Source organism: Colias eurytheme, chromosome 1 (assembly GCF_061535395.1).
Source record: "Colias eurytheme isolate Ceu_HAF_F1 chromosome 1, ilColEury1 Martin Lab GWU primary, whole genome shotgun sequence".
Lineage (NCBI taxonomy): Eukaryota > Metazoa > Arthropoda > Insecta > Lepidoptera > Pieridae > Colias > Colias eurytheme.
This window is the reverse complement of record NC_142980.1, coordinates 997,679-1,025,151: the sequence shown is the minus strand read 5'-3', so window position 1 is coordinate 1,025,151 and position 27,473 is coordinate 997,679. Positions and strand designations below refer to the sequence as shown.

General features: G+C 31.0%; 1 protein-coding gene across 2 annotated transcripts in view; it reads right to left on the bottom strand.

The window, feature by feature from the left end:
• Nep2 (M13 family metallopeptidase neprilysin 2) overlaps nucleotides 1–26,868 on the bottom strand; it is a 56,337-nt gene extending 29,469 nt beyond the window's left edge. The window contains exons 1-2 of one of the 2 annotated variants that reach the window (XM_090119928.1): nucleotides 26,713–26,868; nucleotides 9,477–9,527 (exon numbers count right to left, since the gene is read on the bottom strand). In XM_090119928.1, coding sequence (XP_089976054.1) covers nucleotides 9,477–9,527; nucleotides 26,713–26,717 — 56 coding nt within the window. In that variant the 5' untranslated portion in view covers nucleotides 26,718–26,868. The remainder of the gene's footprint in view (nucleotides 1–9,476; nucleotides 9,528–26,712) is intronic. The other variant, XM_090119936.1, reaches the window with a different exon arrangement.
• Between the last annotated feature and the right edge of the window lie 605 nt (nucleotides 26,869–27,473).

Genomic DNA, 27,473 nt, shown 5'->3' with positions numbered 1-27,473 from the left:
GTCAGGCTATATCTAATTACATTATATAACACTAGCTTCCGCCCGAGACTTCGCTTGCGTGTTGGTTCTAGTAAATGACACATAATAATAGTAATATATTAATTACAGATATTAGTCAAAAAATACTTATATTGTTATATGTAAGTATAATTTCTTTTTCAGACGATTTCATAGGTATGAAATGTTACAAAATGGAGAAAATTATGGTGATGCGGATAATATACCTACTACTACTAGTAAAATTTTGATAATGGAAGTAGGTATTTAATCAAGCATTCTTGCACAAAAATCAAACGTTACCACAACGAACGTTATTAGGAACTCACGAAAGAAATAACGCAGAGATCACGCAAACTATTTCATCCAAAAACAATACAACTTGTAGAAAAAACAAACATATTACAGTCAGCTGATCGCTTAATCTATCTGATTCAAGGCTGCTAATGACATTCATGTCAAATCAGGATAACAGTTATTTACAACAATAGCCTGTTAAAATAACGTTAACGCAATAACGGTATAGGACACCGAGTCCCGGCAACCGTTATGAAAGGTTACTGACCTCATTGTAAACAATTATGCAAATCTATTCGATAACTAAGAAACCAGTCTATAATGTTTCTTAACACACATCCGTATGTTCCGACGATAAACTCACGAACAGTGGAAATTACTTTCGTAATAAAATAACGTTATGAATGCTGTACATTCACCGATATACAACACTATAAGGAAATAATCCTTAACATAGATACGGAGTTAGATGTAAAGGATTCTCGAATCTCATTTACTCTTTAATGTTTATATCATTACTATATCACCCCCTAGCACATAAATCTGTCTTGAAAATAAATAAAATAATAATAGGAAATAGCTGAATTTTACAGTAGGGTACTTCTAAATTTTAATAGGGATTAAAAATATGGATGTGAACTGGCCGCCGCGAATTATTTTGAAGATGCGTAATGGTAGTACAGACTATGTAGGTACTGCAGAAGCAGATGTGAATATAAATATTACACTCTAATGCAGGGAAACTATTTACCTATGTGTGGTATAGGTAAAATTTTGTGGCGTTTAGAAACTTATCCATAACTAGTAGCTCCGCGGGGTTTCACCCCCGTGACTCCACTCCTGTTGGTCGTAGCATGATAATATAGCCTATAACATTCCTCGATAAAAGAGCCATCTAACATCGAAATATTTTTTTAAATCGGACCAGTAGTTCCCGAGATTAGCGCGTTCAAACAAACAAACAAACTCTTCAGCTTTATAATCCATACTAATATTATAAATGCGAAAGTAACTCTGTCTGTCTGTCTGTTACTCAATCACGCCTAAACTACTGAACCAATTTGCATGAAATTTCATATGGAGATATTTTGATACCAGAGAAAGGACATAGGCTACCTTTCATTGCGAAATATGTACCACGGGCGAAGCCGGGGCGGACCACTAGTATTAGTATAAATTTAAATAAAAGTAACATTTAAATACAAAGTGCCGTTCGATAGTCTAAATAAGAAGTAATCGAGTTCCATGGCATACATAATTATTATGTTGATGTGTTTGTGACATTTTCAGTTGTTGTTGTTTACAATACAAGCGAGGTCATTATCGAATTTACATATGGCAATTTTACTTAGAGCATTAAGTTGGTTTAATGCTCTAAGCGATTTTATAATCTACCCACTGCTTTCCTTTACTTTATTCAATGAACCGAACTCGACGTGTTCAAACGATCAACATTAAACTTAATAAACACTTATTATTGAAAATTGTTTCAGTACTTCTAGAAATGTTATCTTCAAAAAACTTACAAAATATACCTTATTTTATCTTACCAATACTGAATACACAACAACACATTAAAGAAGCATATCTATACTAATATGTATTATAAATGCGAAAGTAACTCTGTCTGTCTGTCTGTTACTCAATCACGCCTTAACTACTGAACCAATTTGCATGAAATTTGGTATAGAGATATTTTGATACCCGAGAAAGGACATAGGCCACTTTTTATTGCGAAATATGTACCACGGGCGAAGCCGGGGCGGACCGCTAGTATTAAAATAAATAAAGATTAACGCAAGAGACGTAGCTACTTAATATATTTCTATATAAAGGGAACGCATAAAATTTTTTACGCATTTAAAATGAGCGTAACCCTATTATTATGTATATTGTATACAATGCATTTTACATTCGTTCAATGATATTAAAGTCAATGTCAACACCTAGAAATTGTATGCAAATAACACGCAATGTTGTGTGTTTGTCACGTGGTTACGTCACAATATACATAGAATTGTTAACTCAACTCGTTGAGTTTGAGAAAGTAAACGTATGTCACGAACAAATTTGTTTTACTTTTTCTGGTGGTTACTCTTCTACGCGATAATAAATCTGTAGAACGGTCAATTCTGTACATTGAAAATATTGAAAAAATAAATAGCAGGGGGTGTTACTGGATCGATACCAAACCCAAATATGTGATTAAAAAAATTTTTGTCTGTCTGTCTGTCTGTATGTGAAGGCATCACGTGAAAACTAACATTTCGATTTTGATGGAAATTGGTATAATTATACCTTATTATCCTGGGCATAAAATAGGATACTTTTAATCCCGGAAAATTACGCAGAAAAAAATAAATCTTAATTTTTCTTAATTTTTCCGCGCGGACGGAGTCGCGGGCGGAAGCTAGTTGTACAATAAGTGTATAATAATATATGTTGTATAATAATTGTAAAATAATGAAGTAAATATAAGCCTATTTTCAATGAACCCGGTCATTTACACGATACACGATAATATTATAGTTGACATAATTTACATTGTTCCAAAATTTACATCACAGTTCACAGTGGTTTAACACAATGCAAATTATAAAAATTTGAGTAGGTATATGAAATTTAGATATGAAGAATATAAGAGTGTACCTATAGACTATATAATGCTATATTTCACTCTACAATCTCCTTCACAATCAATTTTCTACCCCTGAAACAAATTTAAGACTCTGAAATCAGTAGTATGAAATCGTAAGTGGCATACCATACTGAATCAATATAAACCTTTCCACACATAAGCACTAAACAAATAAGGCACTCAAGTGAACAGTAATATCCAGATAAATATAATAAATTTGAAGTACCAAATATAAGTAAACCGCAAATTTAGAAGGCGCGACAACCTTGGTGTTTTCCTTATGAGTCGCAAAAACGGTTGAACCTTGGTACGAATTATTTGTTTTGTCAATAAATAAAGGGAATTTATAATATTATCATTTAATCAATTGCTAATTTCACTGAATAACTTGGATCTAAAATACGATTTAATTTATACTTTTTACCAAATGTGTTTTTACCTCATCATGAAACTGCATTTAATAGTTCAGATTTTTAAAGAAACACACAATTCACTAGTCACACTTTTATTTACTTATATTTCGTTTTAAAAGTAATTTTTATTTTATATTGCAAGTAAGATCGAAATATAACTAAATAAAAGTAGAGCTAACGAATTGTGTGTTTCTCTAAAAAACTGAACTATAAAATACGGTGTTTTTAAAGTAATTTTTAACGCGTTAGAGCTGTGATTTTTCCTGATTTTTCTAATGACATGATGTTAGTGAAGCAAGCCATCCGTGCACAATCAGCCATTACCCGCGGAAGGTTTTAATGAGCAATGAACGTGTCAGGGTAATAGCTAATAAGTATACTCCTTTTTTATTGTGCAATAAGCTTGTTGTCGGGATATTAAAATCAACACAAGCCTTAATTGAGCTTACTGTGGGACTAGGTCGATTTGTGTAATAATGTCCTATAATATTTATTTATTTTATTTACATATTTATATTGGTAAAATAATTTAAAAAATCTGTCCAGATCTAGATTACTCTACAACTTCCCAAACGTTACTACTTTTAAGCTTTTTTTGTTTTTTGTTTGTAAGTAAGATTGTTTTTGAGACTGCATGTTTTGTTTCCGTAGAGAAGCCACTATTAATCTCATATAATAATAATTACTTTTTACATATATTATTTTTATTATGTACTTAACTAGTAAAAATATAACTAAATGTAAAAATATAAATATTAAATTAAAAAAGCTCTTAACGTTTTTTGAAACCGGAATGTTAAATTGTAAATAAAAAACGTTTTTAAATTTTTTTGAGGTTTTCTTTAATTAGGTACCTATAAGAAGTCATCGAGGGGCGTGATATCTGTTGACCACACGGAATTTCCTGACAGTACCTAACGTATCAACGTATCAAGACCAATTTTTTACTTATACATAGGTATTATTAATTTCTAGCTATTTCCTAACTGTTTATTTATATTAAGTAATAAGAAATTGTTGGTTCTAAAGGCAGATTCTATAAATACACTGGTAGCCAAAAAATCGAGCCTTCATTATGTTTAATAGTTATCGATTATTTCACAAATAAGTCAAACACTGTTTTTTTTGTTGTTGTAGGAGTTTGATAACATTTTTTCATCATGTTTGTCGTAAATCTTACTGCACTTGAAGATACTTAACATATTTTTATACAGAAATACTGTTAAGTGTTGATTTGACGGTTTACGACGTTATAAATTATGCTCGTGTTCCCAGTTCAAAACTAATTTTTTTCGGGATTTTTTGTTTATAACGTTAAGTTTAATAACTGACGCTGTAGTTTCGATTAATTTTGTCTAAAAATAAAAGATATTCTTGAAGCTGAGGCGGCCCAATTTTTTTCTCTACTAAGACAAAAGTGGTGGACAGAAAAGTCTCATTTTATCGTACTAATATTATAAATGCAAAAGTTTGTGAGGTTGTGTGTGTGTGTGTGTGTGTGTTTGACTCTTTCACGCGAATTAACAATGAACCGATTACAATGAAATTTAGCACACATATAGAAGGTAACTTGGATTAACACTTAGGATAGGTTTTATCCCGGAAATCCCAAAGGAACGGGAACTATGCGGGTTTTTCTTTGAAAACGCGGGCGAAGCCGCGGGCGGAAAGCTAGTGTTTTATAAAACGCATTTAATTTTACCTACCTACAACGTTAATTATTTTATGACTCCGCTCATTTTAATTCATTTAAATATTACTTGGAAAGGTGCCGTTTTTATGATTTTAGTGTATTTAATACGTATATTCATAAGCTTTTAATTTTATTTGCGATTAAAAAAATCAAGTTTTTTAATTATTTTATCAAATGACTCATTTTTTTCTCGAATATTTCGCAAAACCGCAACGTCAACAAAAAATGGGAAAACATCGATAATGACGTATAGAAAATTAATTGCTATTGAAATTTCAAAGAATATTTAAGATAAAAATTCCCATAATAAAGATCTTTTATAGAAATATGTTGATTGACTGCTGAGTCATTACGATCGTAAAGCCTTCTTACAATAATAACAAGAAATCATTCGTTGGCTACTTATAATAATAAAACGAATTTGATAAAGCAAACACTCGTATCTGTAATCTGTGCTCAATTTATAATATTGAATACTAGCTTTCCACCCGCGGCATCGCCCGCGCAGTCAAAGAAAAACCCGCATAGTTCCCGTTCCCGTGGGATTTCCGGGATAAAACCTATCCTATGTCCTTTCTTGGGTATCAAAATATCTCTATACCAAATTTCATGCAAATTGGTTCAGTAGTTAAGGCGTGATTGAGAAACAGTCAGACAGACAGAGTTACTTTCGCATTTATAGTATGTATTAGTATGGATACAGGGTGTCCCACTAAAGGTATACTAAGCGCGAAGGGACTTGTAGTTTTGCATACACTGATCACGTAAAAAATACTTAAACAACAAAATTACATCAAAAATTTTTTGCTAAATTTTTCCTGGGACACCCTGTATATAAGATGTATATTATCTCATCTGATCATTGAATAAGCTAGTACAATGCATACTGTTTATTACCTGTAAATTTTATATTTAAAAAAAATAAAGATAGTTATAACAATAATTACATAAACTATTTACAATTAAATGATTTAGTTAGGGTGTTCATGTTTACTTCCCGTTAAATTGTTTACCTATAACAATGTGTGTGTTAAATTAAGCGTGCATCGTTATTGTCCAAATGAATTGTCAACTCGGTAATGGGTGTAATGAGACAATTCAACAGAGCGTCATTGAAACCTGGGTATTTTCCTTATCTATACTAATATTATAAAGCTGAACAGTTTGTTTGAACGCGCTAATCTCGGGAAATTACTGGTCAAATTTGAAAAATTCTTTCGGTGTTAGATAGCCCATTAATTGAGGAAGGCAATAGGCTATATATCATCTCGCTAAGACCAACAGGAGCGGAGCACTGCGGGTAAAACCGCGGACCACAGCTAGTTACGACTTTATAAGTATGTTATAGGTATTTAATCCCAGAGATTAGCGCGTTCAACTAAAGAACTTCGACTTGATCATTTATAAAATGTGTAAATATGACTTGAATGTGCAAAAAACACGTCACTCTAACTAAGACACATTAAAAAAAAGAAACATACTTTGACGTTAAAATATTTATACACATCATTGTGTTATATGTTTGTTATTCGAGACTGTCAGGCAGATCCTTTGCTACAAAAGCGAAAAAAAAACGTAAATTAAATAAAACTGTACTTAGTAGTAAGATTATTCGATAGACCAATTAAAAATGTATATCGCATAAAATAAATGATTAATGTTAGAAAAATTACGTCAACGCTGTTAGCTGGTCGACCGAGTCAAGTGCGAGAGAAATTTTTAAATGATAGTAATTTTTTTAGTTCAACATTTAACAAGGTTTTTTAACATTTAAGTACCTAATTATTTATTAACACGACCACTTTGTACTTCATCATTTTATTTTTTGTAAGGAAGTTGTTGATATTTTTGAATCAATTGACTATTGATTTCGTTGAAAGAACTTTTCAGCACTTTGGAAAGTAGTTACTGTGATTAAAATACAACATGGTTCCGAATGTAGTATAGAAATTTGAATTTTGATGTGCCACGCGACTCCAGGTGTTGGTCTGAAAATAGTAATTTCTACTGTTTGTTTCCGGAGAAATAAATATATTGTGCGAAACATCGGAAAACAATGAATTATGCTTTAAATGAATAAATCGCGTTTAAAATCTTTAATTTCTAATTGAAATTAATCATTTGTTTTTATAGTAAACTGTAAACTTGTTTCTATTCACTGAGAATCCAACATTATAACCATTTCAATAATTTCACGACCAACATCATACATATTTACACACTGAGAAATGACGATAATTCAAATAGAAATACATTATTAAATCTGTTTATTGAATACTTAACATTCGCGGTCACAGGCGACACGTCGTCGGTGTTCGATTGCCAATGTTTATCAAACACACCGCTTTTAGCATATAATAGTGAAAACATATTCATACTAGAGCCAGTGTGGAAATTGTTTCTCACGCACTACATAGTATAGATCAGATATGTATATATAACAAACTAGCTGCGCTCCGCAGTTTCACCCGCGTGGCTCCGCTCCTGTTGGTCTTAGCGTGATGATACATAGCCTAGAGCCTTCCTCGATGAATGGGCTATCTGACACCGAAAGAATTTTTCAAATCGGACCAGTAGTTCCTGAGATTAGCGCGTTCAAACAAACAAACAAACTCTTCAGCTTTATAATATTAGTATAGATCAGTAAAACAGATGTATGAATAATGCCTCTGCACTAGGGGACACGGGACTTCACATAGTATAAAACAAAGTCGCTTTCTCTGTCCCTAATTTTGTGAATATAGGGGCCTATATTAACTCTTTAAAACTACGCAACGGATTTAGATGCGGTTTTTTAATAGATAGATAGTGATTCAAGAGAAAGGCGGAAAGCTAGTCAACTAGTCCTCGGAAACGGCTTGACCTATTCTCATAAAATTTTCTGTATATATATCGGGTAGGTCTAAGAATCGGACCACAACGATTTTTCTTAACCCTAAGTGATAAGAGTAAAGCAGAACAACCTTTGCCGGAACAGCTAGTCTAATATAATATCGAATTCTCATGTGTTGTTTGAAGTTAAAATCCTCGGAAACGGCTTGACCTATTCTCATAAAATTTTCTGTGTACATCGGGTAGGTCTGAGAATCGGACCACAACGATTTTTCAAGAGTTTGGAAGAACTAAGTTTGCCGGAACAGCTAGTTTACCTTTGCATTTCAGTAAACATATGCAGAAGCAGTAGGTATTTATTCAGAGAAAAACAATACTTTCATAAAATATGTTTTACAGTGTTGAGGGAAATCACTCACTATATGGGTCTCATAGTTTCTCCGAAAACATAATTTTTAAAGCAACATGTTATGATTTCCTTCTATTTCATTTTGCTTCCGAGAGACTTCACACAGCAAATGTTAGTTGCAATACAATATATTATCTTCTAGTGGACGTTATAAAAATAAACTAAAGGCCGATTTTTCAATGCTTGGATAAAACTTATTCGTCGAATAATATATAAAACTACCATTTTAAAAAGGTATTCTAATTGCCCGTATTTGACAGTTTACGTGACATTTTAATATTATCGTGTAATACTTTATTGGACGGATATTTTATCCAAGCATTGAAAAATCGGCCCTAAATGATATTTTTCTTAAGCGAACTAAGATGCTGCCATTCGCTATTTAAAAGCGAATGATAATTATCTGTTGTGTTATTATATTAGACTAGTTATTAGACTGCTCTGGTAGACTTTGCTCTGGCCAACTTTTTCGTGTTTTCTGTTCATGAGAAAATACATAGGACCTCATCCAAAACGTTAAAAACAAATTAGCCAATTGGTCGAGCCGTTCTCGAGTATTATGCTTAGCAACGTGTGGCGATTCATTTTTATTATATCTATGTATTAAAAATACCTATAAAAATACCTGTACGGTAAAATACCTATGTATTTTAAAATATTCTTTAACTGACAGCTCATATCATAGATAACACTATTTACATATATATGCACGTTCTAAACTAAATGGACACGTAGTTGAATACTTGTAACTCATTAACTAGGTACATCTTTAGATTTTAATAAATATTAGGTGATTAATCACGATAACATACATTTATTATCTCTGGTTGGATTTGTTATTCATTTAAATAATATTTTTTAACAAAAAAACGGAATCGTCTTCAAATGGTCAGAACTGGAAAAAATTAAAATAGGATCAAAATCGGAAGCAATAACAAAAAAAAAACATTTAAGAAACTCCTCATTTTTTTGAACTCGATTGAAAAAAGGAAGTTCATAAAGATTTTTTAGCAAGTATTTGGAAAACCATCCCAATTGGCACATCCGTTTTCAATTTATGCAACAAGTAACATATTGACGTTTACATAAAGTTATATTCATGTTTATCTTGTAGGAAGTTGTTGAACGACTGTACCTATTTTGAAACTATTTTATATATTTATTACTTAATTTTTAAATACTTAATTAATTACTTACTTGCTACTGTTTCTCATATTGTAGCCGGTGGGTGAATATTCACCGTCACTACTGCAACAAAAAAAAATAACACTTAAATTTATCTTAATAGATTATGCTACTATAGTAAAACCTACTCCTCTTTTTTAATTGCACAATTTTAAACTAAGACAAAGCCTTATTCACGATAAACATCATAAATTCGCATCTTTATTGAGCTAGACATTTTAATTAAAGCGAACAATAAACAAATATAAATTAAAACGGATATTGCCGCCGATGATCCTTGAGTTCTATTGGCCGAAAGACCGGATATTGCTTGTACTACGCTTTTCCGCTCAAATTTAAGACAATACTATTGACACAGTTTTTATTTATAATGTAACTAGCGACCCGCCCCGGCTTCGCACGGGTGCAATGCTGATACTAAATAAACTACAGGAAAACTGTGAACGTTGTATAATATAAAAACATTGCGGCCCGCTCCGTCTTCGCACACGGGTATAAAATAGGTATATAGCTGGGCGGCCGCGGCCGGCCGGTACCGCCGCAAATGCTACGTCCCGCAATTTTTAAATCTGTAATATCTTCGAAAATATTCACTTAAATCATACGGTGTAAAGGCCCATATAGATCTATATTAAATGAACAATGTATTGAAGGTATTTAATTGGTTAAGGATTAATGCTGTATTGGTTATAATCGCATCGAAAATTAGCCATAATTTGTCGTAAAAAGTAAATGACAAAAAAAAGTTATTGTGGGTCATCCATAAGAGATAGACATATACCATCGCGGACTTTTCTATAGAACTTTTCAATGTGTATAATACTAAGTACATTATTTTGATAAAACTCGTAGGGTTCAGCCTGCGTTTGCAATGTAAGCGGAAAAAATGTAATTTTTTACGACATCCCATTAGAAACCTCAAAAATAACAGTACTTCTCCACTATTTAATGGATGTTATTATACATATAAACCTTCCTCTTGAAACACTCTATCTATTAAAAAAAACCGCATCAAAATCCGTTGCGTAGTTTCAAAGATTTAAGCGTACAAAGGGACATAGGGACAGGGAAAGCGACTTTGTTTTATACTATGTAGTGATACATTAAACTGAGAGGTCTTGGGTTCAATCCCTGTTGTATTCGCACTTAATAAAAATTAAATAATTATAACATTATAAAGAAAAATATTATAAATGCCAAAAATATTGACAAATCGTACACGTGTTGTTTTGTGCATAAATTTTAGCATTTTTTAAATTAATTGGGATGATTTATCCTTTCTTAAATATAGATTAATCGAAAAATAAAGCCCGGTCCTATCATTTCTAAGAAAAAAATTAGGGTTCAGTGTTTCTTAGACAAGTACTGTAGGGTTTAATAATGTGCTAATTTTTGCAAGAATAATATCAGTGACTGCATATGACATACAAAGATAGCAAGCCATTTCCTACTTAAGTTTCCGCGGAAATGCTATTTTATCTTAGATCATGTGGCGCTCAGAGGAACTCGATCTTATTAAACCACTTCACACAAATTATACAGGCAAAGCCGCGGGAGAAAATCTAGTTACATATTATAATTACGCTTGTTTTTATACATTGATCAAATAAGAGAACATTTCCACGAAAATGAAAATGTCACTAAGAAATTTATATTATTTTTTATCTGTTATAAAATTTTCTTCCTAAAATTACAAATAATAAAATAAAATAAAAAACGCTAGGCCATATACGAAAAGTATTTAAATATTCAATTAATTACCGAAGAAAATAAACAAGAAAAAATCCTACGCACATTGATAAAATTAATTTCCCTAAAATGTTAAATAGATCTAAACTTATTTGCTCATTCGGAATTGTCCACCTAAATTGATTGCACTTTGCAAAACTGTTCAAATACATTAAAGAAATTAGATATTTTTATGTTGGGCTAAATTAACAATAACTTTTGATTAGGTAATGAATAAAAAATAGTTATTCAAGCTACACATAGGTCAACATTCTTCACTAAAAGAAAACCTGTTGAAGAGCAGAATTTAGTAAAAAATTAGCATCTCAAGAACAGAACACAGTGAAGGACATGCCAAAGAGTTTAGAATTTTGAACTTTGATATTTTCTATGAATATCTTCTAGTCGAAAGTCTTATATTTTTATTAATGGTATTACTTGTTTTTTGTGTGAATATTGGCTTGATTCTCCGGGAAGGTAATAGTATCTAATTTTGTAAGTTTTACGTAGTAGGTATGTACTATTATAATATATTCTGTGGTTTTACACAGACAAAGCCGTGGTTGGAAAGCTATACTAGGTATACTAGGCTATACTTTATTTTGTTTTTATCCCGGATCAATCTAGGCGTAGCCAGGACGAGCGATAGTACATTATATTTTCCGTAATCACAATATTTTCTTTCTTACAATATAATGATTAAAATTAGCATAATATAGCTGTAAGTATCTATAGACTAGTTTTCCCTTCCAGTTCTACTTTCTAGATAATCATAGATGGCAATTACTTTTAATTTTTATGTTACGTCCACACCGAGCTGGGCATTATTAGTTATCACGATATATTGCCACTAATAATAATTAAAAATATTTTTAATGCCATTCATTCATACTATTCATTTTTATAATATAAAAATATTTAAAGCTAGGTTTAGGTATTTTAAACTTTATTGCCTCGCTTATAAGCATTTGTTTTATCAAAAAAGGCTACGTGACCTTTTCCATTTGTGCCATATCAAAAATCCATAAGAAAACAGTCGTAAAAAAATTAACAGACCGGTAAAGATGTTTTTATTTTTTTGGATTTAAACAACATCCTTGATACGTCAATTAAAGGCCAACGCATATTCACGCTTACGGCTTGATAGCACGGTGTGGACGAAGCATTATAGCTTCAATTGCCCGTCTAGGTTACCTGACTTACTGGTTAAGAGAAACTTAAACACTAGTCAGTAGGCCAATACTAGACTTATACAAGAAGCCAAGCATATCGAAATTACCGAGTTCTTACAATGTTTCCTTGTACATGATTCGATTGGCTTGCGTTATGCGTAAAATTAAACGTGAATAGGTGTTAGGTACCTACTCTACCGTCTGTTAATATATTTTCCTACTAGCTTTCCGCCTGCGGCTTCGCCCGCGTTTTCAAAAAAAACCCGCATAGTTCCCGTTCCCGTGGGATTTCCGGGATAAAACCTAGCCTATGTCACTCAGAAATGATGTAGCTTTCCAACAGTGAAAGAATTTTTCAAATCTGCCAAGTAGTTTCGGAGCCTATTCAATTCATACAAACAAACAAACAAACAAAAAATCAAACCTTTCCACTTTATAATATTTGTATAGATGTATAAAATAATTTTAAATGAACATCCAGCGCTGTCTCTTATGTTTTTTTAATAAAATCGTCCTGTTTTTAAGTAAATTAGTCTTACACTGTTGCTCATTTTTTTTTCAAAATTGTTTTAATGAAATAGACAGAAATAACGCTACAAATTGAAACTCTGTTATCTGTCATGTCTGAATTGATTATATTATTATTTATATTATATTCAATCGATAATTATTTTTTGTGTTTGCTAACCGCAGACCTCATCTTATGATTTATTATGTATGTAAAAACTATATAATAACCATTGAATTGATTATATGCACGACGATGACCTCAAAGGCATGTGTTATAATATAAAATGCACAATATTCATGTAATGTTTGTCTGTATGTTATGTTTGAGGTTATACAAAACGACGAAATCCAACTAAAAGGATTTTCTGACGGAAATACTGTAAGAATTGAACTAAAAAAACTGCTCATAAATAAGTGTATAATAATTATATTATTCACTGAGTAAAACTTATTGAATAACTTATTCTATACTAATATTATAAAGAGGAAAGGTTTGTATGTATGTATGTATGGTTTTCACGCATAAACTACTGAACCGATTATAATGAAATTTAGCACACATATAACTTGGATTAAAACATAGGATAGGTTTTATCCCGGAAATCCCACGGGAACGGGAACTATGCGGGTTTTCCTTTAAAAACGCGGGTGAAGACGGGCGAACAGCTAGTAATAAACTAAAAATGTTTAATTAATAGGTAGGTAAAAGTTCATTACGATAATAGGTTAAAAGCTAGCATTTTATCCCGGCTTTTCTCGAGATTACACGACATAAATACAAAAAAAAGTATCGCTTGTACTATAAAAAGATCACCACATAAAGAGCTCTTAAATCAGTCTCGTAGATTTTAACTCTATTCCGTGCAATCTAAAAATACTATCCCCTGTATATAATATTAGACATATCACGTATATAAAAATGAAACCCGTTTCGCGTTGTCACGGCATCACGCGTGAACGGATGGACCGATTTCGATAATTCTTTTTTTATTATATTCCTTGAAGTACGACTTACGAGGATGGTTTTTATGTAGAGAAAACGTAAACATGTACCACGGGCGAAGCCGGGGCGGACCGCTAGTACACGATATAATATTATATAAGCTGTAATATGCTCTTGCAATAAAACAGTGGCCTCTGAATGAATCGAAGATATAAATCAATATGATGGGTTTGATCACTGTTCAAGTGATGCTGATATTTATTGCTTATATAATACGTATTTAGGTCATTCTGAAGGACTAAATGGTTAAAAGGAAATTGTAAAAACCAATTACTTTTCACTTTGAAACGAAGTATTTCAATTGCTTTTTAATTGCTGGCTATTTCGATTGTCACATCTCATTTTATTAACATATTTAGAATTGTTTTTTGTTGATTGATTCTTTGATGTATGGAAGCTATTGTCCGGCGAATTGCGCGGCTTTTTAAAAAAAAAGGATTTTAAATGGCAATTCCACCAAGTGACTAACTTTGTCTCTGCTGATTGAGCATAATCTTTGCACGTAAATGTATTTATTGCCTACAGTTGAAACGGAATAGTATTTAGGTAGGTACTTACTACTTACCTATATCAAAACTTACGGATATTAAAAAAATAAGTACAAGTGCGTAAGTATAAATAGTCAGACAGCGCTCATTTTTGGTTCTTCGGTTAAACTAAGAAATTTATGTTCATTATTAAATCTCCTAAAATTTTTATTTTTTATCGCACATTCGATATCCCATAACACGTTTTTTACCTCCATACCGGTTATTTATTTATATATAAAATTTCACACAAACGATTATAGACCTAGTTTACCTAATTTTTGAAAACATTTTTGAGTGAATAAATAGTATAGACAGGTACGAAACCAGATCCACTTAATAAAACACATAAAAACGTATCCATTACAATTATATTTCATGTCATTCTTCTAATGCATTGCTTTTATTGTTACTCTTTTTATTATTATGGTTATTTTTATGATCAAATGGTGTTAGATGACGCATGCGGATAAAACGTCTTGTGCCAAATCGAATCGTGATGTATTGCAAAAATTGAATTAAAATAGATATAGCCATCGTCTAGCTAAAAGGATGGATTCTCCAGACATCGGCTGTTGAATGAAATGTATATATGTATTTAAATGTTTGTCTGTATGTCCTTTAGAGAATCGTAAACTCCATCAAATGTTCTGGCAAGCAAAGATTCTGAATGGTTTCGACGATCGCGTCCGCGTTAAGATAGAGACACAACACAAAAAAAATGGTTTCGACGATGTAGAGCGGGCGAAGAAGGGGTGTACATCTAGTATGTAGTAGAAATACGTATAATAGTACGTATAATAGTAGTAATACATTTAAAATGTTTGTATAGTTAGAAAATAGAAATATACTAACAATAATTATAGTCTATCAGGCACATTATAATCAAACCCTATATCCAACTTGTTCAATTTCATAGACTTGAAGAAAAAGTTTAAAAAGAAACTATATTGGAATTTTTTATGATTTGGAAATTATTGTTAAAGCTTGTTAAGTATTGTATAATTTAGTTTGAGTAAGAATTATTAAATTATACATAATTTATCATCATAATCCCATTTAGGCATCGAACTCTATGCGTGTGTCTTTCTATTCTAATTAGGGCCGATTATTCAATGCTTGGATAAAACTTATCCGTCCAATAAAGTATTACACGATAATATTAAAATGTCACGTAAACTGTCAAATACGGGCAATTAGAATACATTTTTAAAATGGTAGTTTTATACATTATTCGACGAATAAGTTTTATCCAAGCATTGAAAAATCGGCCCTTAAATGATTATTTAAAAATTGTAATGTATAAATATTGGAACCAGTTCACCAAAAACTTATTCTTTTAAGTTTTATATTCACTATTATTCTAAGTCGCTAGTATACTATTAGTTGTATACGTAGTATATTATTATTAGTCTGTGCTATTAGCATATACTATAAGGCAAATTGCAATAAAGACGATCGTCTTTACGTAAGCGATCACGTCCAACTACTATTAATACTTATTTTGTGCAATAAATTTATTTTAGTTTCAATCTTGTATTCTATAGATGTTTCTTTTTATTATATTTCAACATCACTATTAATACACACAGATAATATAATAGTGGGAATAATATTATAAATGTAACTGTTTGCTGTTGACCAAATCGATGAATTGATTTTGATAAAATTACGGTTAAATGAAGGTTATTTTAGTTTTTGATATTTCAACTCTTTTATAAAATAATTTATTTATTTTAAAAGTTATATGATGTAAGCTTAGATGTAAGTGTGCGATTCAGTTTTCCCAATTCATAGATACATACTACAAGCCATAGGTACAAGGTATAACTAACATTTTCTTAGTTTATTTAATTCTCAATAAAATATATTTGCGTAACTTTCTTTTTACTTACAATTTAAGCCAAGACCAGCCAAGTATACTAAAAATAATTAACCATACCGAACTAAACACTATAGTTACATATGAAATATTTATGAAATCAATGCAAAACTTCGTCTTAACTTACCGTATGTATTCTATGTCTCAACCGTAACAAACAACTGTATACAAAAATACCAACACCACGTGTAAACACCTATTCAATTAAAAAAGCAACGCAATAATCTAAACTGATTTAACAAACGCATTCTAATCGTCACCCTTATTAATATTCACTGGAAACATGTGCACAGATTTACGTCTTTATTACTCGTGGTATCCATTAAAGTTACATATTTTAATTAACGAAATTATTAGCAGAGAACGGCGTCAATGCATACTCAATTCCATATCATACTTAGTTACGACAAAAATCCATACTAATATTATAAATGCGAAAGTAACTCTGTCTGTCTGTCTGTTACTCAATCACGCCTAAACTACTGAATCAATTTGCATGAAATTTGGTATGGAGATACTTTGATACCCGAGAAAGGACATAGGCTACCTTTTCTTGCGAAATATGTACCACGGGCGAAGCCGGGGCGGACCACTAGTATTAAATATCTTCACTTTATCATATTTTCAAGTGGTTGGACTTTAATGTAGTACCTTGGAAAATGCAGGGAAAACCGCGTTACGTAGGTATGCTATTTGACAATTGTATTATCTCTACCAATTAAACAATTTGTTTGTAGACTTGTTTTTGTATAATTTTTTAACATAACATATTGCACCACAAAACGTGTTAGGATTGTAATATATTATATTCTTGTTATTCGATTAAGAATAATAAATAATAATTATTAATAATGAAGATATATCATAATTATACATTGAACGATAGGTACAATAGATTATTGGTATGTTTGCCTATCAATCCTATCAACGTAAAAAAAACACAATTTGCAAACAAAATAACATACGAATGTCAGCATTAATTTTGTGGTATTTACAAAAAGGCGAAAAGTCCATTTTCACATTGAAGGTTAATTCGGTTACCAAAAAGCCTATGATTAAACTTGAAATTCAGCACATCACAAAGTATTTGTTTTATAAAATTATGTTGAAAACTTTTTTGTGGAAAATGCGTTTATACATTACCAGGGGAATGTCGGGCCACTGGTCAAAGCGCAGTGGACTGTCGACTAAACTCTACCACAGTATAACAACATTTCCTATTGTAATAGTGACTCTACTGTTTTCGTAGAGCCGCTTTTATAGCTGCTGTACACGGGTAGAGTTAACTAGCATACTACTCTACCAGTTTAAGAGGAAATTTTACTCTACTCTATAGTGTCCAATCTCTAATGTTGTCAACATTAGTTTAATTATTAGTCATCAATCGCTCTACTCTACCGTTTACTATACCCGTGTGCAGCGGCCATAGGTATTAAAAAAAGGCAAGATTCAAAGGTACTAAAATCCAAATCGACCTTGAAATTATACTCTCAACGCGCCTAATGATGTTTCAATTCAAAATAAAGTAAGTTCATACACTTTATATTATTATAGGTACACAAGTATCATCTATCCTTTCTTTGTAATATTAGAAATGCGATTGTTATGTTTGTTTATCCTTCAATCGCGTCAATAAGGAGAAGGATATAGGGTACTTAACATAAACGCGCTGAAACGTCTCAGCCCCATGGGAAATTGCTTAGAAAACGAAAGCGAAGCCGCGGGTAGATAGTTAGTTCTAATATACAATGCTTTTTATCCAACAAATACAAACAAGTTGTATTTCTTAAGCAAAATATTGAACACTAGGTTTCCGCCCGCGGCTTCGCCCGCGCAGTCAAAGAAAAACCCGCATAGTTCCCGTTCCCGTGGGATTTCCGGGATTGCATCATTTTCCCGGGATAAAAAGTAGCCTATGTCCTTTCTCGGGTATGAAAATATCTCCATACCAAATTTCATGAAAATTGGTTCAGTAGTTTAGGCGTGGTTGAGTAACAGACAGACAGACAGAGTTACTTTCGCATTTATAATATTAGTATGGATTAGATAGATCTTCTTAAAAGAACGCTTACATAATATGGCTATAGGCTTTTAAAAAGTGTTATTTGGCGAAGAAAGAATTCTAATAATAATTTGTATATTATATTTATTAATTGATTATGTCCAGTCATAACATTGTACAAATTGATTATTAAGTAGGAGACAATTATTATTCTACTAGAGTTCCGCCTGCGGCTTCGCCCGCGTTTTCAAAGGAAAACCCGCATAGTTCCCGTTCCCGTGGGATTTCCGGGATAAAACCTATCCTATGTGTTAATCCAAGTTACCCTCTATATGTGTGCTAAATTTCATTGTAATCGGTTCAGTAGTTTTTTACGTGAAAGAGTAACAAACATCCATACATCCTTACAAACTTTCGCCTTTATAATAGTATTAAAATTAAGATTAAGATAATTGTTTAAGTAAAAAAAACATTGTATTGTATTTCTCGTTTTTAAACTAATGAAGCTATTGTTTATAAGAATACAACTAATGGGCAAGAAATCAACGTTGTTTTTGCGTTAAATGAGCATTTGATACCAATTTTTCGTTAACAGGCTGCTGTAAAAAATTGCAAAATGCAATTTAAATTTTACGATCATACAATGCAAATTAATCAATTATATTCAATTAAAAATAAATTAAAGCTTAGAGCGAAGCGAATCATCATTCCTTTCGTATACAATTAACATACGTTATAACTTTCACCATAAACTATGTTTTTAACATTGTGACTTTTAAAATGTATGTAATTTGTAAAACTGTAAAACTGATATGATTAAAAAGAGCAACTATGGAGTTTCTTGCCGATTCTTCTCCGTAGATACTGCTTTCCGAATCGGTGGTAAATGTTAGAAATATGTACCTAATGACGTTTCAAAAGTGCTTCTAGAAGAAGTCTAATTGAATAAATAAATATTTGAGTTTGAGTTTGAGTTTGAAAAGTCAAAAGATATCTAGACTGTGTAGACAAATATGCAGAAATATTACACCGAAAAAACCGACAATGGCCATAAATTCGACACTAACGTGTCGTAAAATTTTGAGATATAATAATATCGTATGGTAGAAATAGTAAATGATATATTTATATACATTATACAGTCCGTCCACCTGTGCGGACTGGTGCGCGTGGGACGACATTTTATTGTCTCGTCGACACAATACAATTCAGGAGTTATCAACATTTTTTTATGTAAATGTAGAATGTCTTATTAACATACTTTAATGCATTTAAAATAATTATTAAATAAAAACTGCCTTTAAATTGTCCGAACTAGACAAAATTTTTATTTTTAAGGGCCAATCGGAAAGCATCAGTTTTCAAATAAAAAGAAAGAATCATCAAAATTGGTTCACCCAGTTAAAAGTTACAGATAAAAAATAATTCAAATTGAGAACCTTCTCCTTTTTTTTAAAGCATGCTGAATTATCTTACATGGCGTTAGGAACACTTTTCTTAGCGATGTTGAGAGCGAGCGATTTACCACTATATTACAAAATAATTACATAAAAAAAATATGTTTATAATAATTATTACGCTGAACGCACTTTAAACAATAAACTCTGCTTCTGGTCATAGAGGTTTATTTCGCGATTACACCCGATCGACGAAGAAAAAGATTATTACAACGTGAAAAATAAATTGTACCTAATCCATTAGATTATATCAATCGAATATAATTCGTTTGGTAAGTATTCAATTACATATAAGATAATGCTATAATTCAAAATCACTTTAATTTAAAATGTACAAATACTATTATCATTTCCTAATCCCAACAAAAAGACTGAAATAAAATTGATTAAACAATTACATTTCACCGCTCACAAACACATTTGGGTCTTTTCTACTCCATCGAGTGTTTTCACAAAGATTACGAGTCCACTAATTTTCTTACATCGCGTATATTAAAATTAAACACTGCGTAAACACTATTAACTGTGCAAACCACGGACCATTAGGTTGGCGAGCCCTGCTACATTAACAGCTTAAATAGATGAAGAGCCGGCAAGAAAAATCCCACTTAAATTTCGCTCAGTTTACCGCCCAAATTATTGGCTTTTTATTTAATTTCAAATGTAAACAGACACTACATTTTCTTTAGATACTACTCGTAATATTTAATGGGAAATAGTTGTTTTTCTTTATTTGTTTCTAATTGCATCTTTTTTGTATGTACTTCCTATTATTAGTTGTTTTTTTTGTCTTTTTAGTTCTAATGGATGAGATCTAGAGATAGATATATTTTTTAGTAATGAGTATTTACTGCACCGCAGTTTTCCGCACTATCGAGTATCGATTAAGATTTTCTATTCAATTATTTTTTATTTTTCAGAAATATTAAAAGAAGTAAAATTATTTTTAAACATCACTTATGTTACTTTATTTATTGAGAACTAAATCAAAACCAGATTACACACACATACACAGTAAATTTTGCGAAATTCAGGAAAACTCAGATTCTATGTAACACAAAGATAATGTATGCAGTTTATGGAACAATGGAATTCATGTTAGATAGCATTGAATCTAAGGAAAATAGAGTCAAAGAGATTTATCCTTCTTCTGTATTTCCTTGAAAATGGCGGTCATTTCCTCACAATTGGTTAAGAATATAAATATCAAACGTATCGCTTTCGCTTCGCTTCGTCATACTGAGAAAAGCCTAATTAATAAAGTGTACCAAGAAAACTTCAGCTTTGAGCATATTTAGAAAAGCAATTCTTTCCTATTGTGTATATTATATCTCTATTATTAACAAAAAATCGGTGTAGATTCTCATATGAGTCGAAATGAAAAAAAAAATAATCATCTTTCCAATACAAAAATAATCACGTGATACAGGTACTGTTGAGAACCCACAGTTATCAAGTAGCAAAAAAGAAAATAATAAATTAGTTAATAAAATTCAATTCCTTCATTTTCGGGAACGTCGGTTAAAAATAGTGATAGTGTCGTATTTGATAATTGTAATATGCTGACCGGATTTTCGTGTAAAGCGTTCGGGCACAATTTGGCCATCTGCGTAGAATAACTAAAAAGGAACAAATATAATATGGATATTAATAAGAAACTAGATTTCCGCCTGCGGCTTCGCCCGCGTTTTGACGATAATGTATATAAATAAATAAATATTATAGGACATTATTACACAAATCAACCTAGTCCCACAGTAAGCTCAATTAAGGTTTTCAAAGGAAAACCCGCATAGTTCCCGTTCCTGTGGGATTTTCGGTATAAAACCTATCCAAGTTACCCTCTACATGTGTGCTAAATTTCAGTGTAATCGGTTCAGTAGTTTTTACGTGAAAGAGTAACAAACATCCATACATCCATACATCCATACATCTATACATCCATACAAACTTTCGCCTTTATAATAGTATTAAGATTATACTTTTACCACAGATAATATAATATTATAAAACGACTATAATAATTTATACCAGATCACAGATGTTGGTTTACTGTCATATTATAGAGCCGGCGTTTGAACAAAGAAAGCGGCAGCTCTAGGCCCCAAATAATATGGGGTGCTAATACGGTAATCGCAAAATAGGATAAAAGTTCAGTGAATACATTGTAAACAATTTATGTATTGATGATATGAACTTGTGTATATTACAAAGCACCACCTAAGGTCACCATTAGAACCTCCTACAACCAAATACATAAGTGAACTGCAATAATAATCTATACTAATATTATAAAGCTAAAGAGTTTGTTTGTTTGTTTGAACCCGCTAATCTCAGGAACTACTGGTTCGATTTGAAAAATTCTTTCGGTCTTAGATAGTTCATTTACCGAGGAAGGCTATACTAGGCTATATATCATCACGCTTACACCAACAGGAACGGAGCCACGTGGGTGAAACCGCGGGGCGCGGCTAGTCAATTATAAACTTGAATTATAGCGCCGCCTATCATTCTCTGTGTCACAAGGTTTATAAGATCATGTGCAGAATGGACAGCTTTCGACATTTTTAAAGACAGCAAATTATACAAAAGAAAAAATAATAATATAGAAATACCGAAAGTTTAAATGGCAAAGCAATAATATTTTGTAACCTTTTCGGACACAATACGTCGGGGCTAAAACTAGAAAACTAAAAAGTATTGATCTGATAATACTGAATTAATTAAAATAAATTAATTTTAAATCAAATATCTAATAGAATTATTAGAAATCTAGAGACGATATAATTATTATAATTTATATAATTTCACCAAATGGACTAACAATCTAAACGACCTTATTTTCAATTCTTTGTGTCTTAAAATACACTCAAACTTGCATTACTTAATTAGCAATGCAAAATATATGAGTCACGAAACAAATACATTTAATTATTTTAAAGTAATATTAACACATTGAAATAGTTGACTCTCCGGAACTCAAATAAACGGCAGAAATATTTTAGAATATAAATAATTATTTTCTAGGAAAGTAGTTATATTAAATAAATTGAATTAAAATTAAGTATTAATTAAGTAATATATTCTAAGTTAAATATGCAAAAAATGACGCATTGATTTGAGTAATACATATTTAAATTATGATCAAAAAGTTATTGCTTCCTTAGTTATTTAACGCGTTAAATGTGTGCGTTAAAAATATTTTCATGAAAATTTTGATAATTCATAGCAGATAGTTATTGAATAATTTTTAATAAAAAAATGTGATTATAAATATTAATACAAACATTAAATTGTACGTATAGAGTAATTTAAATTCTGTCATGATTTTTAATAATGCTTCGTCTACACTCTACACTGACTGCGACTACAATCACGTTCGTGTGTGATCGCCTTATTTAATAATTCCGTTGCCATGACAACGTGCGACGCTGGCCCAATAAGATCAACATTTGTCTATTGACCTGATTCTATAATAATATTTATTTAACGAATGATAACAGATATCAAAACGATGACTGTTATGAGAACCGAATTGAACAGATTAGTTTATAAATTGAAATTGTTTCTCAAAATTAAGGATTGTTTTAAGAATCGATATTGTAACATTAGCCTTATGTGTGTGAAGTGCTCAAAAACAGCAACCTATTTCTTATTCAAATTATTCTCTATTCCATAACACCATAAATAGTTCCATAATTTTTTGGTAAAAGAAAGGTTCTATAAAATTATAACTTGATTATATTACCAAAGGATAAATAAAATTTAATATTAGGTACAACAAAATTAAAATTATCAAAACATCAAAATGAAAAAGAAAGAAATTTTAAACAGACGAAGTTTTCCACAGTACTGCAGGTTTTGAAAATTGTCTTGACTCGCATAGTAAGTAAATATTTAACGTTGTATCATATACGATGGTATTGGAGAAATACGAGAAGTAAAAGTACATATTATTTAAGAATTGATAATATTTAAAAGTTAAATGTATCGCGTGAATTTGTCGAGAATTATGTCGGATTTTTTTTGATTACATAGTTTGATAACAATCAAATAATAATTTAGATAAATAAACGATAAATTCAGATCATAATTATAGCCTACTAGCTTTCCGCCCGCGGCTTCGCCCGCGTTTTCAAAGAAAAACCCGTTCCCGTAGGATTTCCGGGATAAAAACTATCCTATGTCCTTTCTCGGGTATCAAAATATCTCTATACCAAATTTCATGCAAATTGGTTCAGTAGTTAAGGCGTGATTGAGTAACAGACAGACAGAGTTACTTTCGCATTTATAATATTAGTATGGATTAAATTATAACAATAAGTTTATATTCAAGGATTAATTCTCTCCATTAGAAATAAAATAACCAGAATAAATTATGTATATATGTATTACTAGTGGTCCGCTCCGGCTTCGCCCGTGGTACATATTTACGTTTTCACTACATAAGAACCATCCTCGTACTTCAAGGAATATAATAATAAAAATTTATCGAAATCGATTCAGTCGTTCACACATGATGCCGTGACAACGCGAAACGGGTTTCATTTTTATATATATAGATAATATACCATATACCATCAAATACATATTACAAATATCGCATATTTAATACCAAGTTTCATTGTCATTGCAAAACCCAAAAGCCTTGCACAAAAATATATGTAAAACATTAAGGAAAAATGTATAGACTATAGATAAATGTAATAACCAAGTTTGTTGAACATAAAAAACTTCCAAGACACTTTCCTCCTTGCAAAAGCTCGTTAAATGTAACTTTTTCTTTTAAAACGTTTTAACTGATAAATAACTTATTAGCTAAAACGAAAAATACTTAATTAATAATAAAAAATACTTTAATATTAATAAAAAAATATTTTATTATTATTAGGACTAATATTTTTAATAATTGCACTTCCTTTTTTATAGTAAAGTTTTATATTCTTATAGACTTTCTCAAGGTTGAATCGGTTTAAAAATATAATCTACTAGCGGTCCGCCCCGGCTTCGCCCGTGGTACATATTTACGTTTTCTCTACATAAAAACCATCCTCGTACTTCAAGGAATATAATAAAAAAAGAATTATCGAAATCGGTCCACCCGTTCTCGAGTTATGCGCTTACCAACACATTTTGCGATTCATTTTTATATATAAGAAGAAGATATACTTAAGATGTAAGGAGTTTTAAGGAGATAAAAACGTAGTTTCTTCTGGCGAAAATATCTTTTAAAATTTATTTTTAATAATACATAAGTACATAAATGTTAATACGAATTCATTGTAAAAACCTTATTTTTCCTTTGTTAAAATGTTAAATGTTTCTCTTTTAAAAAGAAGCTTTAATTATTACATTTTCAATCTTTTTCCAAAATATTCCAGAGCTAATTCATCAAAATATATAGAGTTAAATTATATTTATTGGTTTATTATTTTAATAGAATGTCTACAATTTTTATGAGTAATATGTATTTCTAAGAGAAAAAAATAATATGAATGTTATAATTAAAGTATGTAATTGTTCATTCAATATTGCATTTATTAATTTACGAGGTTTTACACACATACATACACGATGCTATAATTTGAGAAGTGTTTGAACAAATATTATCGTCATGACATTAGGTATTCAGTTTAGATTCCAAGTGTAAGTAAATCTTGGATGAAAATTTACCATTTTATTTAAAGAAAATCATAAAAATCTGCTTAATATTCGATTTACGTGATTTTCACAAAAGACAATGTATTATAGCATAATAATGAATACATTACTCGAAAAAAAAAAACGAAATAAAAATGGTAATAAATATCAAATTAAATTTGAAAAAGGTCAAAAGAGGTAAACAAAACATTATTCTACGTTGGTTATTTAAACGTGATTTTAATATTTTTTACACAAACTTTTTTTTTGTATTAAGTATTTGTTTTTATTGAAATCTAGTTTTGGCTAGTTTACATGACCGGTCTTACGAATTTTAGACGTTAGAGAAATATTTGAAGAAAAATATAAACTATTATAAAACGAGTTTCGCATCTAGGTATACATATAGAGTTCAATATTCTTTTAATAAGTATAATTTAAATTTGTTTTTTATATGTACGGGTTTTTCTATAAATCTCTCATAATTTTAGCGAGCAAATAATATTTAAACAATTGGGAAAATTAACATATTTGTTCCAATACGTAACTACACGTACAAAATAATTTCTTATAGGACAATCGCTTAAAAGGCATTAGATTTGAAAGATAAATCCAAGTAAAAGTTTAAACACAATAAATCATCAACTAATATTATTTACGTTAAATTATAAATCATTTAAAACTTGTTTAATAGACATAATAAACTGGCAAATTAATTTCTAATAAAATATTAAAAAGAAATAATGTATTCAAGAAGATTATCGAGATAGAGCAGATTCATTTAATCTCCACATTTGTTTTGATTATCAACATGTACGTAAACCACGACAGAACGTTTGATAAAAGTCAACGAAACATAAAAATAAATTGCGTTAGAGTTGATCATTTAAACATAAAATACATATAAATTCAACACGTTAGCTATTTGGGTTGTTAGCACATATTTATGTGGAACGCTACGCGCTTTGTTTGTTTTATTCGTTATCACAAAAGGACTCGTATTTTGTCGAAAATATCATGTAAATTTTTCGACATATTCGCAACGTTCTCTCAATGATGATAAACGATAACATCTCACAGTTTTAGGTCAAGGGACGCCCTACTTAGTTTTAAGAAAGGAACTTTAGTTTCGGCAACAATTCCAATCCTAGCATATGCGTAAACATAAATTAAACTAAACGCCGACGGACTTGTTGCATGAAACTTTCACCGGCATTATATCACGTGCTGTTAACGTGTTTTAAATGCAAAAATCATTGATATAATAAATAAATATTTTTGGTATGCATTCGCGTTGCGGCTGTAGCGTAAATATGGTTTGTCTTACCTCATTGAGGCGAGTGTTGTTGTCCGTTTGGCAGAACGACCGCGACGAGCGGACGAGTGTGGCAGCAAAGTATCGCCGACCGCTAAAGACGACGATCGCGGCACGACTGATTCGCGCGCCCACTCTTACAACACTTTTATAACATTACCCCTACTGCGAATTTCCCTTGACAACCCTAATCCCTATCCCGTCTCCCGTGAACCCTGTCGTCCTGATACTTTCCAATACGATTGACACTCGCCCGCGAAATGGAATGATGTAAGAATTAGTCCGTAGGTTCGTGAGTTAGGTCATTGAGATTTATATAATGTAGTTGAGAAAATGTTTGCAAATGATCTATTGTTAACGCTCTGAAAATCTATTACATTCGAGTTACACTGTTGACTTTTTGTTGCACTGTTTAGGGTTTTATGAGCGATTGATACTGTGCTGAAATAAGTAATCGACCATAACAGCTACGACTTTAATGTTGTATTGCTTTTGAATGATTATGAAGGGAGGCTGAAGCAAGAAAATTTACGCTTATCTGCTACACGATTTTCGAACTATTGTTCTTGTTCCGTATTAACATAGTTGTAAAAAGGTTTCTACATAAATAAGAACTTCCATTGTTTTAGGTAAACAAAAAACTACTATTTAAAAAAAATGGAGCGTTGTTGTATGTTTTATTACAACTTGTTAGCCGATTTTATAAAAAAATATCAATATTATAAATGTTACAGGAAGCAATTTCATTCAAATTAAAGAAAAAATTAATGAAA